Source organism: Pipistrellus kuhlii, unplaced genomic scaffold (genome assembly GCF_014108245.1).
Source record: "Pipistrellus kuhlii isolate mPipKuh1 unplaced genomic scaffold, mPipKuh1.p scaffold_m20_p_17, whole genome shotgun sequence".
Classification (NCBI taxonomy): domain Eukaryota; kingdom Metazoa; phylum Chordata; class Mammalia; order Chiroptera; family Vespertilionidae; genus Pipistrellus; species Pipistrellus kuhlii.
Genome location: NW_023425482.1, coordinates 2604284 through 2627721, shown reverse-complemented (window position 1 = coordinate 2627721; position 23438 = coordinate 2604284). Strand labels below are relative to the sequence as shown.

The window sequence follows — 23438 nt, the reverse complement described above, 5'->3', positions numbered from 1 at the left end:
TTTTTTAACCGAAGCCCTGGCCTGGGTTGCTCAGTAGTTAAGAGTGTCAGCCTGCTCACCAAAGAGTCTCGGGTTCAATTCCTGGTCAAGGGCATGTTCCTGAGTTGCAGGTTTGTTCCCTCCCACAACCCTCCTTTCCACTGTCTGAAAAACAGTGCAAAAAATATCCCCAGGTGAGGATTAACAACAAAAAAGAAAGAGTAGACATCACTATATATCCTAAAAGAATATGAAAATATTGTTCATAGTATCGATAAATTTGACATCTTAGGTAAATTCCTTTGAAAATAAAACTTTCCTAATCTAACATAACAGGAAATAAATCTCAAAGAAAAAAGCTGTTAAAGAAATTGAAGCTATAACAATCTCTCACAAAGAAAATTCTAGACTGTTTGCTTTACTGATAAATTCTACCACTTAAGGAAGTAATACTTTTACCAGTCTTAACACAAAATCTTTGAGAGAATAAAGGAAGAGGAATACTTCCTAACCAAATAAACGCGGCAACCTGATGATGTCATTACAAGAAAAAAATATTACAGCTCACCATCTCCCATGAACACACATGTTAAAGTTCTTAACACAATATTAGCAGTGAAAGCTAGCCATTCATAAAAAGGAGAGTACATAATGACAAAGTCAGATTTATCTCAGGAATGCAATGCTATAATTCAACACTCATTAATCAACTACTAAGAAATGGGAGGGAATCCTAAATTTGATCAATTAAATGAAAAACTTACATAATGATGAAATAATGAATGCATTTCCATTGGGGTAAGGAATAAAAAGCAAAGGCAAATTTGTCTCAATATTAATGTTGTAGATGTCCTCAATTCAATGAGTCAAGAAGAAAAAATATTTAAAGAATGAAAAGGAAGAATTGAAAGTCTTTATTTGAAAGTGACATGATTATGTACATAGAAAATGCAAAAGGCCCTGGCTGGTTTTTCTCAGTGGGTAGAGCATTGGCCTGCGGACTGAAGGCTCCCGGGTTCGATTTTGGTCAGTGGCACATGCCTGGCTCTTGGACTCAATCCCCACTAGGGGGCGTACAGGAAACAGCCAATTCATGATTCTCTCTCTGAAATCAATAAAAATATTTTTAAAGAAAGAAAATGCAAAGGAATATTCAAACCACTAGAATGAATACGTGAATTTAGTATAATAAGGAGATAAGTGCTAAATATACAACAATCAACTGTAAACCCATGGACATGGACAATAGGTATTGAAGGCCAAGGGAAGGGGAGGCGGTACCAGGTAGAAGGGGGACAAATGAGAGAAATCTGCAATAGTGTCAAAATTAAATATTTTAAATATATTTTATTGATTTTTTACAGAGAGGAAGAGAGGGATAGAAAGTTAGAGACATCAGTGAGAGAGCGTTGTCAATCAGCTGCCTCTTGCACATCCCCTATTGAGGATGTGCCTGCAACCAAGGTACATGCCCTTGACTGGAATCGAACCTGGGACCCCTCAGTCCGCAGGCCAACGCTCTTTCCACTGAGCCAAACCGGTATTGGCTAAAATTAAAATTTTTAATAAAAGAGTAAAATAATGCCCTGGCCAATGAGCTCAGTGGTTAAAGCATCAGCCCTCCCACCAAAGTGTCACAGGTTCAATTCCTAGTCAAGGGCGGATACCTGAGTTTCAGGTTCAATCCCCAGCCCTAGTTGAGGTGGGTGTAGGAGGCACCCAATCCATGTGAATCTCACATCAATGTCTCTCTCTCCTCCTTACATACCCCCTCCCCACCTTGCACTCTAAAAATCAATGGAAAGCAAAAACCTGTTTGGCTCAATGGATAGAGTGTCGGCCTGCGGACTGAAAGGTCCTGGGTTCGATTCCAGTCAAGGATATGTACCTTGGTTGCGGGCATATCCCCAGTAGGGGGTATGCAAAAGGCAGCTGATTGATGTTTCTCTCTCATCAATGTTTCTAACTATCTCTCCTTCTCTGTAAAAAATCAATAAAATATATTTTTAAAGAATAAAAATCAATGGAAAAAATATCCTCTGGTGAGGATTAAATAAATAAATGAATGAATAAAATCAACTGTATTTCTACTTGTATTCTATGATTATCTGTCTGTGTATTCTAGTACAGACAGGTTGGCAAACTATGGCCTGTGAACCAAATTCAACCAGCCTCCTATTGGAACACAGTAACACTCATTTATTTACATGTAGTCTATGTCTGATTTTACAATACAAGGACAAAGTTGGGCAGTTACAAAAGATCATATGGCCTGAAAAGCCTAAAATACATTAACTCTCCGGCCAATTACAGATAAAGTTTGCTGACACCTGATTTAGAATAGATTATTTGGAAATAAAATGTAACATGCAGCACAGCTTAAAATAGCATCAGTAACATCAGGTGCCAGGAATGAATATAACAAAAGATATTTTTAAAACTACAACAGTGGTTTTCAATGGAGGGGAACTTTACCTTCCATCCTCAGGAGACATTTGGTAATGTGTGGACACATTTTTGGTTATCACAACTGGAGGCTACCACTGGTATCTAGTGGGTAGAAGCCAGGGATACTACTTAACATCCTACAATGCATAGACAACCCTTTACAACAAAGAATTACGGTAACTGGCCCAAAATGTCAGTAGTGCTAAAGTTAAGAACACTGCTAAATGTTGGCCTGCAGACTGAAGGGGGTCCTAGGTTCAATTCCAGTGAGGCACATGTCTGGTTGTGGGCTTGATCCCCAGTAGGGGGTGTGCAGGAGGCAGCCAATCAATGATTATCATCATTGATGTTCATATTTCTCTCTTTTTCTCTGAAATCAGTAAAAACCATTTTTTTTTTTTTCTTTGGCCTGTGGACTCAAAGGTCCTGGTCAATCCCAATAAGAGGTGTGCAGGAAGCAGCCAATGAATGATTCTCTCTCATCATTGATGTTTCTGTCTCTCTCCCTCTACCTGTCTCTGAAATCAATAAAAAATATATACATACTTTTTCTTAAAAAGTACACTGCTCTACAATGAAAACCACAAAACATTGCTGAGAGAAATTAAAGATCTAAATCAATGGAGAATTAATCCATGCTTATGGCTTGAAAGATTCACTATTTTTTTTAGTGACTTTTTCCACAAAATTGATTTATAGATTGAACATAACCCTGATCAAAATCTAATCAGACATTTTAAAAATAGCAGTTGACATGACAATTCTAATATATGGAAGTACAAAACCTAGATTAACAAAAACAAAACAAAAAAAAACAGTCTTGAAATTGTTACTGTAAAGTTATAGTAATCAGAACAGTGAATTATTGGCACAAACACATAAAGAATAAAGAAATAGACTCATTTAAATCCTGATTTAAAATAAAGATGGCCAGTGTGACTGAGCATCATCCTATATATCAGAAGGTTGCCATTTCAATTACAGTTCAGGACATGCCTGCTTTGCCAGTAGGGGATGTGCAAGAGACAGCTGATCCATGTTTCTCTCTCTCCCTCTCTATAAAAATAGTAAAAAGTATGCCAACACTTCAGCTTTCCGCCAGCAGGGTGCACACTCTGAGGGAGCTGGCAGTGCTCACGAGATCAGCAGAGGTGAGCTCAACGCAGCCACTCGAGGCAGAACTTGCCCTCTGATCCAACCATTAAATTAAGAGATTTCAATGGAGCCCAGTCTGGACTCACTTGTTCTGAGCCTCACAGGAATGTTTCTCATTCATCTTCTATCGGAGAGGACAACTCTCAAAAAGCCAACATCGTGGTCGTGACAGGTGTGATGTGTAGGGAATGGGCTGGTGTGGACGAGGTCAGCTCACAGGAATCACAGGAAAGGATCAACCCGGGTTTTCTCTCTCTCCCACTTGCACTCACGTGAGCAAGAAAAGCAGCAGCAGGCACAGGGTGGGTGATGGGGTCTTCTGTCCTCCTGCTCCTCATTCCCTGCTCTCTTCTGCCCTGGCAGAGCCAGAGCCGCGCCAACGGGTCTGGTTTGGAGATCAGGAGAGTGAAGAAAGGGGAGGCTGCCCAGGTGGGATGGGAAGGAAGGACAACTACACTGAGATCATCCCGTCACTTTAGATTGTCTTTAAGGATTTAAACTCCTTTATAAAGCACTGATTATACACACAAAAAAAAAAAAGTATGCCAAAACCGGTTTGGCCTAGTGGATGGAGCATCGCGGGTTCGATTCTGGTCAAGGGCATGTACCTTTGTTGCGTGCACATCCCCGGGGGGGGGGGGGGGGGGGGTGCAAGAGGCAGCTGATCGATGATTCTCTCTCATCGATGTTTCTAACTCTCTGTCCCTCTCTCTTCCTCTCTGTAAAAAAATCAATAAAATATATTAAAAATAAAAATAATAATAATATTAAAAAGTAAAAGATGCCAGTGAAGTACAGTGGAAAGAGGAATTTTTTTAAATTAATTTGAGAAAAAGACATCAATTTGTTCTGCTTGTTTATGCATTCGTTGCTGGTTTCTTGTATGTGTCCTCCCTGGATATCAAACCTGAATTTGGTTCACAGGCCATAGTTTGCCAACCTATCTGTACTAGAAATGCCTGCGGCCACATGCGGAAGGCAACCAATGTATCTTTCTCACATGGATGTTTCTGTCTCTCCCCCTCCCTTCAACTCTCTAAAAATCAATAGAAAAAATATCCTCACGTGAGGATTAACAACAACAAAAGAGGGATGGATACACTACTGTGCAGTAGACCGGTGAAAAGGAAAGTGATGAGAGAAGAGGTAGACAGATGAGGAGAAGACCATATAAACGGAGGTGTGTAGGTAGTTTGAACTTTTATCTTTAGAGCAGTGGAAACCCATCAGCATTGTAGTAAGATTATATTTATATTATAAAATATTGATTACTCTCTTTAAATAGGATTTAGGGATGGGAGAAGGACTATAAAAATATTTATATTTTGTTATACATGCTTCCTAGAGAAAACATCATAGATTAAATAGTAAGAATAGAGCACAGAATATGAAAATTTAATGATTGCCCTGACCTGTGTGGCTCAGTTGGTTATATGTCATCCTGTGCACTGAAAAGTTGCCAGTTCTATTCCTGGTCAGGGCATATGCTTAGATTTGGGGCTCGATCCCCAGTCGGAGACGTGTAGGAGGCAGCTGATTGATGTTTCACTCTCACATCAATGTCTCTCTCTCTCCCTCTCTCTAAAAAAAAAAAATCAAAAATATATTTTAGAAAGAAAAGTTGAATGATCCAATGAGTACTGTAGAAACTTAAGGAAGGAAGAAAATTGACATAAACTAGTATAGCAAAAAATTTCTAGGGATTTATTACTTGCACTAATGGCCTGGTGCATGAAATTCATGCACATTAAGAGGAGATTAATTAGAGGAAATATTTTAATATTGCTATTTGCCCTTTCCCTGAAATAGAGGTATCAGAGATGAAAGAAAATTAGTAAACTGTATATAAAAATCTTTGTCCTGTCAGAGGCCCACCTGGGGCGCCTCAAAATCACATGAGACCCAGCCAGTCCTCCCCCTTGTCAAGCCCGGGGCCGCAGCCTCAGGTCCCCTGCCCCAGCCCAGCACCTCACAGCCTCAGCTCCCTGCTGATTGCTCCTTAAGGCTTGTTTCAGGAACTCGGCCTCCACTGTGGGTGCCACCAGCTCTGTGATGGCATGGCAGTCAATTTGCATATTCCCTCTTTATTATATAGTATTACCAAAGCTCTTGTGGTTGCTTTAGGCAGATTGCAGCCCCCCACAGTGCCATCTGAGTAGAAGCATTAAAATGGACTGATATCTATTGTTGCCTTGGAGATGCTGGGAAAGCATATCATAGACCTATTTGCTGATTTGGCTATTTGTGCAGATACTTGGAATTAAAATAATTGAACCTTAATGTTGGTGTAGAATGTACCATTTCTGCTACTTCTTTATCTCATGTGGGTCCCTGCTATAACATCCACATAACTGCTTATGACAGTTAATCTAGGATACTGGATTATATATATAGCATGCTTTTTTCCTGTATAGTATTGTCAAAGATTTCTCAAACCATTAATTTTTGTTACACTTTCATTAAATTCCAGCATTATCAATAATGTGTAAGTAATACAGGAGTGCTTATGACAGAATTGCACCTTAGAAAACATTTTGCATCTAGTATGCTGGATTATATAAATGGCATGCTTTTTTCCTGTATAGTATTGTTAAAGGTTTCTCAAACTAATTTTGTACACTTTCATTAATTTCCAGCATTATTAATATGTATAAGTGATACAAGATTGAGATGAAAATTATCACTAAAATGGTACATTACTTTATATAACTTAAAGGTTTAAATTTTTTAAAAAGATTTTTTGTCATTATAATAATCTCTTTAAGCTGGAAGCTCCTTGACATCCTTTGGAACAGAAACATCAAACAGCGGTACCCTGTCCCAAAGTAGTGCAGTTGGTTCTGCCTTTACACAGGATACAAGATCTGTGAAAACACAGTTATCTCAAGGTAAGCTGTTTTCCTTTCATATATTTTCATTCTAAACTTCTATACTGGTTTTATCTTTCTCTGAATGTAAGAACTTTTGCAATTTGTTTTTCTCCTAATTGCTGTTGCAATAAGTATATTTAGACTTTTTCCAGTCTTAGATCATAAAACTAAAGCAGTGACCTTTCTGTAAGTTTGACAGTTTTTGCAAAGCAAGTATAATATAAATTGTATGATTATACTTAAATATATCAAATTAATCCTAGAGTCACCACTGAAAGTGAACTCTCCTTGATTACTTTAAAATAACAACTGAAGAAAACAAACTATTTATTATGCTCTTGCATCTTTCTTAGCATCCTCACAGGATCTAGAGCAACGTTCAGTGGGTGTACTGCAAGAATTTCGAAATCATTATTTATTATTACCTGACTATTTTGTCAGGGGCACAGGCGTATTTTCCCTTAAATTGTCAAATGAAAAAAAAATGACAACAGCCAACACAACAATAACCATCTGGTATGAATGAATGAAAATTATACAGTACCTTGGGTGTTTTTTTTTTTGTGTTTTGTTTTTTTTCTCAGATCAGCAAAACATACATTTACTTTTGGTTTGCCATAGAATTTTGGTAATTTATGTGCACCTTGGAATGAAAACTGCTCATATAGAGCAATGGTTCTCAGTGTTAGGCCACCCACAACCAATGATCTTGAGTGCTTAAAAATGTAGATTCTGAGAACTACATCAGAATCCTTCTAGGGTCAGCATTTAATAAGCTTCTTAAACTATCCTGTTCTTTTTTTTTTTTTTTTTTTTTTAATTATATTTTTTCCTCACCCAGGCTTACAGCCTCCAGTGGTCCCAAGATATCTATTTTTACTTGTTGCCAAAGTGAATGTTACTGGCTCATTGCTTTATATAGATGTTTACTTTTAAATAATGTGAAGTCATTTCAGAAAGATGCCATAATCACAGGACAATATTTTAAAAATATATTGAGAATAAAATCAGGCTAATTATCTTTCTTACTGCAGATATTTTGAAATAGTTGTAGTTACTGTTACTCATATTGATTTAAAATACTTTTTAAACATTCTAAAGATTTGTTATAGATTAATTAGAAATATAGTAAGCATAAGGAAAAAATTTAAATACACACAATCTCTACCCAGAAATAACAAATATTTATGTTTTGTTGTACATGCTTCCAGACTTTTTTGTAGGCTAATTTAAGTGTGTATTTGTATGTATGTGTATTTGATATTTTAGTTATTAATCTTTCTTAAGCATTAGTTCCTTAAACTATAAAATGGTACTTTACTGGTAACTAACAGAATTATTATGGGGATTAAATTTTTTTTAATGTATACAGTGCCATCAGCATCATATATAGTACCTAAACTTCTGTACTGGTTTTATCTTTCTCTCAATGTAAGAACTTTTGCAATTTGCAATGACATGTATAATTTTTATTTGGTTCTTTGAAATTTTTTCTCCTAATTGCTGTTGCAATAAGTATATTGTTGAATGACTTCCACTATTTAGACTTTTTCCAGTCTTAGATCATAAAACTGAAGCAATGGCCTTTCTGTGGCAGCTCTTGATCAGACCTTGCCTCTCTTTCTCTCTGGGCCTAGCCAGCAGCTTCGGGGGATTCTGATCAGGCCCAGAGATAGGCCCGGAAACACTGACTGGCTGACCAATCAGAACCAAATCTGGTAGTCAGTATGCTCTGGGTGAACTGTGAGGAGCCGATGGCTCCCTAAGAGGCGGGCTTTTGGTGCTGACTGGCATCGAAACTGACCAATCAGAATGTAATCAGTAAATGTTAGCTATCTTAATGAATATCCAACATTAACCTTAATATGGAAACACCAGAAGAATTCTTATTAATCATAAATAAGGATGCCTGTCATCATTGCTATTCAGCATTGTTCTGGAATTTTTAGCTAAATCTGAAACACGTGAAAAAGAAATGAGGCATAGTTATTAAAATTAGCATTATTTGTCAGTGCTATGAATTACTACTCGGAATTAAGAATTCATTAAATAACCTAGAACTGATAAAAGACTTAAATTAGAAGGAAAATATAATGTATAAACATCAATCATTGTTCTAAAACTTAACACACTAATTATGTAGTGGGGATAAAAGATGATGTTCACAATAATGAGAAATTATGTAAAAAATACATAACAAAAAATAAGACCAATTTCTATGTTGAAAACAAAATATAACAGAGGGATCTAATAAGATAATGTAATTAAAGAATTATTTTATTCCTAGATACAGAGATAAAGTATTGGGAAGACTTTACTTGTCATATTAATTAAGTTTATTTAATTTCAATAAATCTAAGTGGAATGTTATGAGAACTTAATAAAACAGATACACATACTATCTTAAAAATAAACGTGGAAGTATAGTTAGACATATCTAAAAAAAACAAAACAGTGAAATAGGGCTTTTCTACTCAGTAATGTATTCATAAAATAAAACAGTGCAGGAATAAGTTAATAGATGAATGGAATAAAAATCGGGAACAAATCCAAGAATAACTAAGTTATCTATATATATAAAGAGCCAGGGTCCGTAACATCCAGAATGATCAAACGGACAACCAAACACCAGAAGTCAGTGCTGGGTTGTTGCAGCAACCCAGCACTAACTGCCGAGGGGGCTGCAGAACACGAGAGAGAGAAGCAGGGTCTGATCCACAGCCTCCATGGCAGCTGTGGATCAGCTCTTGCCTCTCTCTCTCTCTCTCCAAGCCTCGCCAGCAGCCTCGGAGGCTTCTGATCAGGCCTGGAGATAGACCTGGAAACGCTGACTAGCATAGAAACTGATCAGTCGGAACCAAATCTGAGTGAACTGCAAAGACAGAATCTAAGGTGGTGGCTAAGGAGGGGTTTTAAGGGCAACAGCTGTTTGGTGTAAGAAAGCAGTTCAATTTTTTTAATGACTGGTTTGGCTGTATAGTGTATATGGCTGGCTATCAGTCCAGATATAGGGATTATATATTTTTGTCGGCCAAGAGCTTCTCCTCCTGCTGAAAAAAACCTTTAACCCCATTTAAGCAATCCTATCCTATGTAATCTTGTCTATACTAATAAAAGGGTAATATGCTAATTAGACCAGGTCAACCAGCCATCTTCCGGTCATTTGACTTCCTTCCACACAAAGCAGTGGAGGGCAAGATCAGGCTGGCAGGGGAGGCAGTTAGGGGCCATCAGGCAGGTAGAGGCAGTTAGGGGTGATCAGGCCAGCAGGAGAGAGCAGTTAGGGGCAATCAGGCAGGCAGGCAAATTAGTGGTTGGGAACCAGCGGTCCCAGATTATAAGAGGGATGTCCCCCAAGAGGTCCCTGATTGGAGGGAGTGCAGGCTGGGCTGAGGCACCCCCCTCCCTTGCACAAATTTCATGCACTGGGCTACTAGTTAGTATATTATAGAGGTATTATTAAGCTAGAGAAAGGGCAGCTGTTCAATAAATGATATTGGGACAGAACTGCCTGATCATTTGGAGGAAATAACTAGATTTTTTCTCTTAGGATTAAATTAAATTCTAAATCTAAAATTTTTAAAGTACATATCTTTATATATAAAAGCCTAAGCAAACGAACAACTAGTCATCTGGTCATTATGACACGCACTGACCACCACGGGGCAGACACTCAATGTAGGAGGTTCCTCCTGGTGGTCAGTATGCTCCCACAGCGGGAGCACCACTCAGCTGACTGATGGGCGCCAGATGCTGGGCTCACAGCTGGCAAGCACAGCTGTGGCGGCACGAACCTTTCCTGCCTCCACAGCAAGCACTACCAAGCAGTGGCAGCAGGCACAGCAGGGCTGGGATGAGCAGGACCAGCGCAGCACCTGGTCTGGGCTTGGGCTCCTCCCCGGCCACCTGCTGCTTCACACACTGCTACATCCCCATGGGGATTGGGCCGAAACCAGTAGGCTGAGGGACCCCACCAGTGCACGAATCTGTGCACTGGTCCTCTAGTTTATTATAAGAAAGATGTATATTTATATAAAGAATGGCAGTCCTGGCTGCTGTGGCTCAGTTACAGGTTCAATTCCAAGGGCATATGCCTCCTGGTTATTGGCTTTACTCCCCATCTCCTGGTTAGGGTGAGTGCAGGAGGCAACCAGTCTCTCTTTCTTCCCCTATCTCCCTCCTTCCCTCTCTCTCTCTCTTTCTTTCTCTCTCTCTCTTTCTCTCTCTCTCGTTCCCTTCCACTCTCTCTGAAAAGCAATGGAAAAATATCCTCTAGTGAAGATTAACAAAACAATAATAAGGCTGATATGGCCTGGGAATCTACATTTTTTGCCAACTATAATTTCTAAATTTTATAAAATTAGAACATCTAGAATTTTAACTGTGATATCAGTATGTGAAGATAGCTCAAGGGGTGTGTTTTTATTAAGCTGAAATGGCTATTGTCTATATTCCTAATAATATGTCTAATATCACCTGTATTTCCCTATTTATAACAAAATTGCCATTGTGGCTAGTAGATTTTAATTATAAAGTATACAACAAATGAGATGTTGCTGTGATTGCCATATTACTTGTGTTTCTTTAATACTTGTCATAAGGTCTTTTCTCAAAGAAAAGTCTGATAAAGTAAATTTTATAAACTTAGAAGAATATAGTACTGTAACATTAACTAAGCAATAGGATTTTCAAAAAACTTAATACTTATTTTATAAATTAAATCCCTTTAGAATATCATAAGTGATTATGAAATGTCTTCTGATAGGCCAAAACTTTTATAAACCTCCATGATTTCCCAGTATATACAGTGTTTCCATTGATGGCAGAGTAAACTTTGGCATTAATGGCAGGAAATGCACATTTGCAATTGCATGCTTTAGATAACCATAGTCTTGGGGACTGTCCTATATAATAAAAGCCTAATGTGCAAATTGAATAGCAGAACAACCGGTGGAACAACCAGTTACTATGATGTGCACTGACCACCAGGGGGGCAGACGCTCAGCACAGGAGCTGCCCTTAGTCCCCAGGCCAGCCAAGGTAGGTGCCATCAGGACCCCACCCCCATCATCCCTCCAGTCACCCCACAGATCAACTCTGATTGCCGGTCAGGTCTAAGGATCCTACTCATGCTTGAATTTCATTAATTGGGCCTATGGTTACTAATAAATGATCCCTAGAGCATCCAAAAAACAACAGCCAATGCTTTGTTAGCACTCACTAGTTCACCAGTTGTTGACATTTGCAGCATATATAATTTTTTATTTTTATAAAATGAGCACAATTTTTTTTTTAAACAAAACATTTTGGTGCAGTATCATGAGATATGAGAGTACCTTGAACAGAGATTTATCACAAACAATAGGGACAAAAAATATGATGGGAGCACCTAATGTTGCATTATTCTGTTTATATTGTAACCATTCTATGAAGCTCTAACCTCTATTAAGTAAAAATTTGACAAGATGTTTTAAATGGAAAGGAATTATTATCACTATTACAGAATTACCTTAAGGGTTTATTTGTTGGTGGCCTTTTTGTTGTTGTTAATCCTTACCCGAGGATATTTTTCCATTGACCTTTTAGAGAGAGTTGGAAGAGAGAGGGAAAGACAGAGAAGCATTGATGTGAGAGAAATACATTGATTGGTTGCCTCCTGCATGTGCCCTGACCAGGTACGTGCAACCAAGGTACATGCCTTTGACCAGAATCAAACCCAGGACACATCGGTATGCAGGCTGATGCTCTATCTATCCATTAAGCCAAGGGCTGTTGCTTTCCTTTTAAATATTGATGTTTAATTTACTCAAGCCCCTAAGGTATTGAAGAACTTAACCCAACTTTCTAGTTCTTTATAATACTAATTTATTGGAGATAATATCTATAGATATAAAGGTATCACTTTACACATCTTCAGAAAATATTGAAAATATTAGAGCTTCTGGAAATAATGGCTTAAGTATCAATAGAATCTTGTGGTTATGGTTATTAGTTTAAACCTGCATCTGACCAACAGCATGATCTTTAATAACATTCTTGGGGAATTTTGTATCAGGCAGAAATTTTTGAAAAACTTATTTAAACCTTATTTTAGTAGGTAGAAATACAGATAAAATTTCAGAGTATGTTGTTGTTGTTGTTTTAACTAATCTAATGACCAGCCCACTAAAGATTATCTGGTCTAGTCAGTAGAAGAATTCAAGTTTGTGCTAAGGCTTTTAATTGGTAGAAATAAAAAGACATTTTTTTAGAGTCTAGGTTATTTTGAAATCCCCAAAGGATAGGGTAGTTTCTTATCTTTTGGTTACGTTTTAGGTCGTTCAAGCCCTCAGTTAGATCCTTTGAGAAAAAGCCCTACCATGGAACAAGCAGTACAGACCGCCTCGGCCCACTTACCTGCTCCGGCACCTGTTGGGAGAAGGAGCCCTGTATCAACCAGGCCTTTACCATCTACCAGCCAAAAAGCAATAGAGAATCAAGAGCACAGGCGAGGTAGAACTTTAGCTGTTTACTAATTCCTTAATTGACTCATCAACATTTTCCATTCACCTTATTTTCATTAAAAAGATAAACTTTATATGAATGATGGATCCTAGAAGGTTTAAACTGAACTTGGTAGAATGTTCATTCTTTCAATTTTAGCTCAAAATAGTGATGGGGGGGTATAGATTTGGAGGGTTTTTTTGTTTTGTTTTCCTCATTTCTAACATTAAATTTTGATTTTTGTGTCCTGAGTTAATTTGTTATTCTGTATGCCTTATAGCTGATATACACAAAATTTCAAGACCAGAAAATGAGCAACTCAGAAATGATAGCAAGAGACAAATGGGTAAGTAACTTGGATTTAAAAGTCATATTCTATGCTTCTCAATAGAGAGAATATTTGAAATGTGTGGTGAATAACTGCTATAAAAAAATAAAAAAAATAATTGTAGCCTCAGCTAGGTTGCTCAGTTGGTTGGACCATCATCCCTTGCACCAAAAAGGTTGCAGGTTTGATTTCCAGTTACGGCCCATACCTAGTTGTGGGTTTGATCCCCAGTAGGGTTGAGTACAGGACACAACTGATCATCATTTTCTCTCTCACTCACTCTCTCTCTCCTTCCCTCTCTCTCCAAAAATCAATAAAAATAAAAAAATATCCTTGGGTGAAGATAAAAAATTTAAAAAAAGAATGGCAAGGGTTGGTAGCTAGCTGTAGCATGGGAGTTTCATTGTGGTAGCAGGTTTTTTCTTTAAATATTTTTATTGATTTCAAAGAAGAAAGGAGAGGGAGATGAGAGAGAATCATTGATCAGCTGCCTTCCTGCACCCCACACTGGGGATTGAGCCCGCAACCCAGCTTTCAGCTGGTCAGCCAGTCCATTAGGCTTTTACAGAGAGGGAGAGAGGGAGATGGGGGGGGAGGGAAGGGGAGAGAGACAGACACCTGGTGCATGAAATTTGTGCACTGGAAGGTGTGCCTCCACCCTCTCACAATCTGAGACTCCTCATTCCTTATCACCTGCCTGCTTGCTACTCCTTACCATTTAGCTCTCTGCTCCTTAGCATTGCTGCGGAGGCAGGAGAGGTTCCTGCCACTGCTGCTGTGCTTCCCAGCCATGAGCCTGGCTTTTGTCTGAATGGCGCTTCCCCTGTGGGAGCGCACTGACCACAGGGGGGGGGGCAAGCTCCTGCATTGAGGATCTGGCCCCTGGTGGTCAGTGTGCGTCATAGCGACTGGTCATTCCACTCTAATGGTTGCTTAGGCTTTTATTATGTAGATATAAGTTTTTGTGTCAGTTTCATATAAGCATTATGAAAAAATATTTTGTTTTTAAGAATAGAATTATCTGTACCTTAAAAGTTTGACATTTTTACACTGGCTGGTTTGCTTAATGGTTAGAGTGTCGGGCCTAAAAGGGTCTCCGATTCAATTCCCAGTTAAGAGCTTATACCTTGGCCGAGACCGGTTTGGCTCAATGGATAGAGCGTCGGCTTGGGGACTGAGGGACCCGGGTTCGATTCCGGTCAAGGGCATGTACCTTGGCTGCGGGCATATCCCCAGTAGGGGGTGTGCAAGAGGCAGCTGATCGATGACTCTCTCTCATCGATGTTTCTAGCTCTCTATCTCTCTCCCTTCCTCTCTGTACAAAATCAATAAAATATATTTTATTAAAAAAAAAAAAAAAAGAGCTTATACCTTGGTCAAGGCATGTACCTCAGTTGCAGGTTCCCCAGTCCCAGGGACCTGTGCAGGAGGCAACCAATTGATGTGTCTCTCTTATCTCAAAGTGCCTCTCTCTCTCTCTCTCTCTCTCTCTCTCTCTCTCTCTCTCTCTCTCTCTTCTCCTCTCTTCTCTCTTCTCTCTTTTTCTCATCTCCCCCTCTCTCCTCTCCTCCTCCCTTCCTTCCTTCCTACCCCTATCCCCTCCTAATCTCCCATCCATTCTCTAGAAATCAGTGGGAAAAAATATCCTTGGGCGAAAATTAAAAATAAAATAAAAAGTTTGACATTTTCTCATTTAAATTATTTGTGCCCTGAACCTTTTTTTGAAGTAATTGTTCAAGAACTTTAACTTCTGCCTGGCCTATGTTATCAGTACTTAGTTGAACTTCGACCTGTGAATCAGGAAGTCACAGTTCCCAATCAGTGATTCTCTCTCATCATTGATGGTTCTATCTCTCTCCCTCTCCCTTCCTCACTGAAATCAATAAAAAATATATTTCTTTAAAAAAATAACTTTAACTTCCTTTCATAATTATTGATTTAATAAGATTGTATACTTTGTGTTTTATAATCTATATTATTAATCCCAAATTCACCCATTCTATTAGCAGAAAACAAATTATAATTTAAAAGTCTTCCAAATTAAAAAATTAAGGCAATGTGTAATTACCTTGCTCAGATAAGAATGGAAAGTGGTCTTTAACTTAGTTTCTAAAATCTAGATATATTTGAAATGTATAACCACCTCATTTGTCCTATACATTTTTATGTGTTTTTTTAATGTTCTACATGTCATAGTAACAAAGTTTCTGTTTTGATTTACTATATTACCTTTTTGTTTGTTTGTTTTATCCTCACCTAAGGATGGTTTTTTTTCTATTGCTTTTAAGAGAGAGGAAAGGGGAGAGGGTAGTGGGGAGGAGATATCAATGTGAGAGATACATCAACCCATTGCTTTCTGCATGCACCCTAATGGGTGGGGGGAGGCAGAGAGTGAACCCAAAATCCCAGGTATGTGCTCTTGACCGGAAATCATACCTCAGACCTTTTAGTGCACATGCTGTAACCACTGAGCTTGCTGGCCATGGCTATAATCCATTTTTTTAATTTGGAAAAAGACAGAACCCTTTCTCAAAATAATTGCTATACTGTATCACTTAAAAATTATATAAAATAATAAATATCTTTTTTTATTATTATTGATTTTTTACGGAGAAGAAGGGAGAGAGATACACAGTAGAGAGTTAGAAACATCGATGAGAGTCATCGATCAGCTGCCTCTTGGCACGCTCCCTACTGGGGATGTGCCCGCAACCAAGGTACATGCCCTTGACTGGAATCGAACCCGGGACCTTTCAGTCTGCAGGCCGATGCTCTATCCACTGAGCCAAACTGGTTTCAGCATAAATAAATATCTTTTTTTGTTTTTTGTTTTTCTAATCTTTATTGTTCAAATTATTACAGTTGTTCCTCTTTTTTCCATAGCTTCCCTCCACCAGGTTCCCACCCCCTCCATGCCCTTACTCACCCCCTCAACTGTCCTCATCCATAGATGTATGATTTTTTATCCAGTCTCTTCTCGTACCCCCAACACCCCTTTCCCCCCCCGAGGATTGTAAGTCCACTCCCTTTCTATGTCCCTGACTCTATTATATTCACCAGATTATTTCGTTCATCAGATTTTTAATTCACTTCATTTTTAGATTCACTGTTGATAGATATGTATTTGTTGTTAATAATTTTTATCTTTACCTTTTTCTTCTCCCTTTTCTTAAAGAATACCTTTCAGCATGTCATATAATACTGGTTTGGTGGTGATGAACTCCTTTAGCTTTTTCTTGTCTGTGAAGCTCTTTATCTGACCTTCAATTCTAAATGATAGCTTTGCTGGGTAGAGTAATCTTGGTTGTAGGTTCTTGCTATACATCACTTTGAATATTTCTTGCCACTCCCATCTGTCCTGTATAGTTTCTGTTGAAAAATCAGCTGATAATCGTATAGGTGCTCCCTTGTAGGTAATTAACTGTTTTTCTCTTGCTGCTTTTAATATTCTCTTTGTCTTTTGTCCTTGGCATTTTAATTATGATGTGTCTTGGTGTGGTCCTCTTTGGATTCCTTTTGTTTGAGGTTCTCTTGGCTTCCTGGACTTGTAAGTCTATTTCTTTCACCGGGTGGGGAGAGTTTTCACTCATTATTTCTTCAAATAGGTTTTCAGTATCTTGCTTTCTCTCTCCTTCTATCACCCCCTTAATTCGGATGTTGATAAGCTTGAAGTTGTCCCAGAGGCTCCTTACATTATCTTCATATTTTTGGATTCCCTTTTCTTTTTGCTTTTCTGATAGAGTGTTTTTTGCTTCTTTGTATTTCAAATCTTTGACTTGATTCTTGCAATCCTCTAGTCTGCTGTTGGATCTCTGTATATTATTTTTTATTTCAGTCAGTGTATGCTTAATTTCTAGTTGGTCCTTTTTCATATCCTCAAGGGTCTCGTTAAATTTATTGTTTTTCTAGGAAATTCTTGAAAAACCTTATAACCATGGTTTTGAACTCTATATCCAGTCGTTTGCTTCCTCCATTTCTTTCATTTGTGACCTGTTTTTTCTCTCCACATTTTAGCTGCTTACCTGAGTTGGTAGAGTAGCTTTTTGTGCTATGTGTCCTATAGGGTCCAGTGGCTCAGCCTCCCCAGTTACCTGAGGTAGACACTCTTGGTGCACCCCTTTGTGGGCTGTGTATACAATCTTGTTATAGTTAAGCCTTGATTGTTGTTGGGATCACTGGGAGGGATTGACCTCCAGGCCATTTGGCTGTGAGGGTCAGCTGTGTCTATGCTCGAAGAACTTCTGTATTGGAGACACCCTTATGGGCAAGACTTGCTTCAGTGAGGCTTTGGTGCTCACTGAGTCTGCCCCCTGAGTGTGTTCCTTATGGATCTGAGGAGTTGTAATGTGGATGGTCCCACTCTGATTTCTGGATACACTGGCTCTTGGATCTCCAAGGAGGTGCTAGTTTAGCCTCTGCCTGAGGCTACCTAGTAGGAGCTTTGGAGAGATCTGCAGATTCCTCTTCTTTGTTTGGGTTTTGGAGGTACCCAGATTAGGGCCAGCTATGAAGCAATGCAAGCTGCTGTAGGGCCTTGGACTTTCATTTGGATGTTCTGGGTATCTCTGACTCAGCTGCAGTTTATTAAGTTTAGATTTCCAAGGACCAGGCCATTCATATGCAAAAGCCTCTGTGCACAGCTTGGATGGGGTGGAGTCTCAGTGCAGAGAAAACAGCAATGGCTTCCTGTTGAGGCCCCTTGGTCTCAGTGTCCCTTGGTAATCCTTTCAAGAACCTCTGAGAGAAAGCTGCCCTCAAATTCCACCCACTGCCAGACAGTCCAGTTTTTCCCCATATGAGTCTGGGTCCCCAGAGTCTTGTCTAGAACTGGAGTTCAGAGCAGTCGGGAGCTTGTGTCTTTCTCTTGATTGAAAAAGACAGCCATGTACTCAGTTGTTAGCCCTCTCCGCGCACCCTTCTCTGTACCTTTGCACTTTACTTCCACAGCTCCTTCGAGTCTCAATGTGCTTTTCTCTTTCCTTCAACCCTGTTTCCCCAAAAATAAGACAGTGTCTTATATTAATTTTTTCTCCCAAGGTTGCACTAGGTCTTGTTTTCGGGGAAACACTGTAGTTGTAGAATTTCTACTCAGCCAGTCTTCCTGTGGTTCTGAATGATGTCTGTTTTGTCTTTTTGTTGTAGTTTTGAAGTGGTTGTGTGAGGCAGAAAGTTCAGGTGTTTACCTATGCCACCATCTTGGTTTTAAAAACAGTATCTTTCACTCTAACTGGTTTGGCTGAGTGGATAGACCGTTGGCCTGTGGACTGAAGGGTTCCAGCTTTGATTCTGGTCAGGGGCATGTACCTTGGTTGCAGGCACATCCCCAGTAAGGGGCATGTAAGAGGCAGCTGATTGATGTTTCTCTCTCATTGGTATTCTGGCTCTCTGTCCCTCTCTCTTACCCTCTGTAAAAAAAAGATACTTTTTAAAAATATATATATATTTTTAAAAAAGTATCTTTCATTTTTCAAAATTCGTCACCTGAGACTCATTAACAGAGCAGTGGATATTCTTTAGATCTTTTTCTTTAAATTTTATACTTTATAACCCAGGGTTATTTTTATTGATTTGAGAGTCAGATATCATTGTGAGAGAGAAACATCAATCTGCTGCCTCCCTTACATGCCCAACCTGGGGTCAAACTCACAACTTTTTGGTGCAGGGGACAACATTCCACCAGTTGAGGCACCCAGCCAGGCCCAGTGCACAAATTCATGCACCAGTGGGGTCCCTCAGCCTTACCTGTGGGATTGTATCAAAACGGGCTTTCCAACATTCCCTAAGGGGTCCCAGACTGCAAGAGGGCACAAACCAGGCCAAGGGACCCCACCATTACATGATTAGTGCTGGAGAGGGACCCTGGGAGGGCTCTAGGGTGCATCTGGCCCATTTCACTCAGTCCTGATTGGCCAGGCCCCAGCAGCAAGCTAATCTACTATATGGAGCGTCTGGCTCCTGATGGTCAGTGCATGTTATAGCGAGCAGTTGAGTGTCCTTAGCATATCATTAGCATATTACGCTTTGATTGGTTGAACAGCTAACCACACACTTAGCATATTAGAATTTTATTATATAGGATAAATCCTGTTATAAAGACTAAGTATAGGAAGACTTGAATAATATGGAGTCACTTATAGCATAAACAATAAAGATGGAATAGAAATTGTTTGGAATGGTTGATACCTAGTGCTTCTTATCTTTTGTGTTATCTATAATGTGACGATGACACCTCCACCTTGCAGTTTGTTCTGATCCATGTTCATTTCTTTTTCTTACTCTAAATCTTGGTCCCTCTGATCCTTTCCATAAAAGGCTTCCTAAATTTTGGGACCCCACAGTGTATTTGATACTATGTAGGTATTCTATATAATAAAAGCCTAATATGCTAAGTGTCTTGGTCATCCAGTCATTTGTTCAACCAATCAAAGTATAATATGCTAATGATATGCTAAGGCTACTCAGCTGCTTGCTGTGACCTGCACTAACCATGTGGGGGGGCGGGCAGATATTGGAACTGAGCAAGATGGGCCAGACACACCCTGGAGCCCTCCTGTGGTCCCTCTCCAGGCTGGCCAACTTCCCACATCCCTCCCTGGCCCCAATCGTGCATTGGTGGGTCCCTCAGCCTGATGTCAGAGCAACCAGTTGCTATGATGCACACTGACCACCAGGGAGCAGATGCTCAACGCAGGAGCTTCCCTCTGGGAAAGCATGAAGCACTGGTGAGCGCGGCAGCAGTGACGCGAGCCTCTCCCACTTCCGTGGCAATGCTAAGGATGTCAACTGATGGCTTAGGTCATCAGTTGGACATCCCCCAAGGGCTCCCAGAATGCGAGAGGACGCAGGCCAGGTTGAGGGACGGACCCTTCACCCCCATACACACACACACCAAGTGCATGAATTTTGTGCACCGGGCCTCTAGTAAGGAATATAAGTAAGCAAAACACAGACCTTGCCCTCAGAGAGTTACAGTAATTTAGTACCAATATCTCCCAAATTATTTGGTTGTGCATTCTCTCAGCTATATATATTAGTGTGGACCTCATAAATATAAATTCATGTGTGCTGTTTGTATATATTAAATGTTAGTGGCACTTCATTTTTTATATAAAAATATAAATATAATGTATAGAGACTTGTAAGCATTTCTGTTGTTTTGTTGTTTTATATTTTTTTTTTATTTTATTAATTTTTACAGAGAGGAATAGAGATTTAGAAACATCAGTGAGAGAGAAACATCGAACAGCTGCCTCCTGCACACTCCCCACTGGGGATGTGCCCGCAACAAAGGTACATGGTTGACCAGAATTGAACCTGAGACCTTTCAGTCCCCAGGCCAATGCTCTATCCACTGAGCCAAACTGGTTAGGGCAGCATTTCCGTTGTTGACCATTCAATATAAAAACCATAAAAACCAGCTTACTTCTTTCCTTATTTCTATAGTTCCAGGTGCTCCTTCAGCTCCAAGGAGAGGGCGTGGGTGTCATCGAGGTGGCAGGGGAAGATTTGGTATTCGGCGAGATGGTCCTATGAAATTTGAGAAAGACTTTGACTTTGAAAGTGCAAATGCCCAATTTAACAAGGAGGAAATTGACAGAGAGTTTCACAATAAACTTAAATTGAAAGGTGAATTTTTATTTTTCTACTCAGAAAATACTCTTATTTGACCTGTAAATCATTGATGTTTAGTACACAAGTCTTGACTTTTATGGTATGTGCTTGTTTTTCAGTGGAAGATAAACTTGAGAAACAGGAGAAGCCTGTAAATGGTGAAGATAAAGGAGACTCAGGAGTTGATACTCAAAACAGTGAAGGAAATGCAGATGAAGAAGATCCACTTGGACCTAATTGCTATTATGACAAAACTAAATCCTTCTTTGATAATATTTCTTGTGATGATAATAGGTACTGTCTTTTAAGCTGTTCTTAAGCTTTTAGGAGGTTGGTGTGTGAAATGATTTCTATGTACATATACCATTGCCCCCCATTTCACAAAGTTTATTAGTAATGAGTACTTAAAAAATATCTGCCCTGGCTGGTGAGTTCCATAGCTAGAGCATTGGCCCACACACAGAAGGGTCGAGGGTTAGATTCCCTGTCAAGATCAAGGGCTCCTACCTGGGTTGAGGTTTGTTGTGTAGGAGGCAGCCAGTTTGTTGTGTAGGAGGCAGCCAGTAAATGTGTGTGTGTGTGTGTGTGTGTGTGTGTGTGTGTGTGTGTGTGTCCCTCTCTTCTCCTTTCCTCCCTCCCCCTCTCCTTTCTATTCTCTCTGAAAAGCTATGGGGGAAAAATATATTCAAGTGAGGAGTATAAAAAATAAAACAAAAATATCTAATGACAGCAATTTTTTGATGTTTTATTTTGCTAAAAGAAAATAATTGAACAAAAATTAAAATTAGTAAACAGAAGCTTCCGTATAAGTTAAGACCTTTTACAGTACTTTACCCTTTAGTGTAGTTCAAATAAACCAGGACCAAAAGTACTAATGTTACTTTGTGATTTGCTGATATAGTAAAACTCTGCAACATTTAAGTAAATGGAGATCCAGAAATTTGTCAGGTTAATTGTCAGGACCTAACACAAACTAAGAGTTCCAGGAATTCTGCTGATCAATCCAAATTGTCCCCCACGCTGTGTTTTAGTGCCACCTGGTGGTCATTGTTTAAACATGAATGGGGATGATTGGGGGGGGGGGGGCTCTAGAATAGAACCCGAAACAGCAGCAATTCATACACTTGCCTCAGGCATCCAGGGATTGGGCCAGGATCTTACTGGGAACTCTGGGACCTACCCTCCTGCTCCCAACTTCCTAGACAATGTTTTCTTTTCTGGCTTTACTTTCTCTTCCGCCGGCTGAGCAGAGGGTGGAGTTAATTGCCAATCACATTATATCTAAATTCCCATTATATTGGTGCTGTTATCTTGTTTATTTTTATTGACTGTATTTGCAAGAATCTAATACCAATTATATTTTTACATGAAATTTAACAGAATATTAAAGGAATATGAACAGTTTGAGATGGCTTAGATAAGATGCTTTTTTAAAAATATATATTTTATTGATTTTTTAAGAGAGGGAGAAGGAGAGAGTTAGAAACATGGATGAGAGAAAAACATCAATTAGCTGCCTCCTGCACACCCCCTACTGGGAATGTGCCCTCAACCAAAATATATGCCCTTGACCAGAATTGAACCTGGGACTCTTTAGTCTGAGGGCCAATGCTCTATCCACTGAGCCAAAACAGTTCGGGCGATGCTTATTTTTACTTGATCTTTAGGAATTGCTTCACCTTAATTTGGGAATTAGTGTTACATAGTTTTGCTTGAAAAATGTTCTTTAAAACCTGATATACAGTAAAAATTATTTGTGCTTAAAATAGAGAACGGAGACCAACCTGGGCTGAAGAAAGAAGATTAAATGCTGAAACATTTGGAATCCCACTTCGTCCAAACCGTGGCCGTGGCGGGTACAGAGGCAGAGGAGGTCTTGGTTTCCGTGGTGGCCGAGGACGTGGTGGTGGTAGAGGTGGCACCTTCACCACTCCTCGAGGATTTCGTGGGGGATTCAGAGGAGGTCGTGGGGGCAGGGAATTTGCAGATTTTGAATATAGGGTAAGTATTATATGTTTTTCATAAAACTACATGCCAAACAACATGCATTTTAATGAAACTCAGAATTTTTTTCTTTTATCTATTTTGGATAAATATTTTTAGGGCATTGGTATAACTTTCATTTTTACCTGATTAGGATATTTATATGATTTTAAGGAGTAGTAACTTAGCTAATAAGTCTTTTTAGTCTTTTTATTATAGAACTATGGTTTTAGACTTTGCAGACTGGTAAAATTTCCCAAAAAAAACTATTAGAGCCAGGACAGGTTTGGCTCAATGGATAGAGAGTCGGCTTGGGACTGAAGGGTTCCGGGTTCGATTTCAGTCAAGGGCATGTACCTTGGTTGCGGGCATATCCCCAGTAGGGGGTGTGCAAGAGGCAGCTGATCGATGACTCTCTCTCATCCATGTTTCTAACTCTTATCTCTCTTCCTTCCTCTCTGTATAAAATCAATAAAAAATATATTAAAAAATAAATAAATAAAAATTAAAAATAAATAAAAAATAAAAAAACTATTAGAGACTGACTTAGCATTGTTTCTTTTTCTTTTTCTTTTTTTTTA

At 39.2% G+C, this 23438-nt stretch overlaps 1 protein-coding gene across 2 annotated transcripts in view; it reads left to right on the top strand.

Moving 5' to 3' along the window:
* LSM14A (LSM14A mRNA processing body assembly factor) overlaps positions 1-23438 on the top strand; it is a 71302-nt gene that overhangs the window by 41544 nt on the left and 6320 nt on the right. The window contains exons 4-9 of one of the 2 annotated variants that reach the window (XM_036441181.2): positions 6348-6470; positions 12768-12944; positions 13216-13281; positions 20707-20889; positions 20994-21168; positions 22644-22875. In XM_036441181.2, coding sequence (XP_036297074.1) covers positions 6348-6470; positions 12768-12944; positions 13216-13281; positions 20707-20889; positions 20994-21168; positions 22644-22875 — 956 coding nt within the window. The remainder of the gene's footprint in view (positions 1-6347; positions 6471-12767; positions 12945-13215; positions 13282-20706; positions 20890-20993; positions 21169-22643; positions 22876-23438) is intronic. The other variant, XM_036441182.2, reaches the window with a different exon arrangement.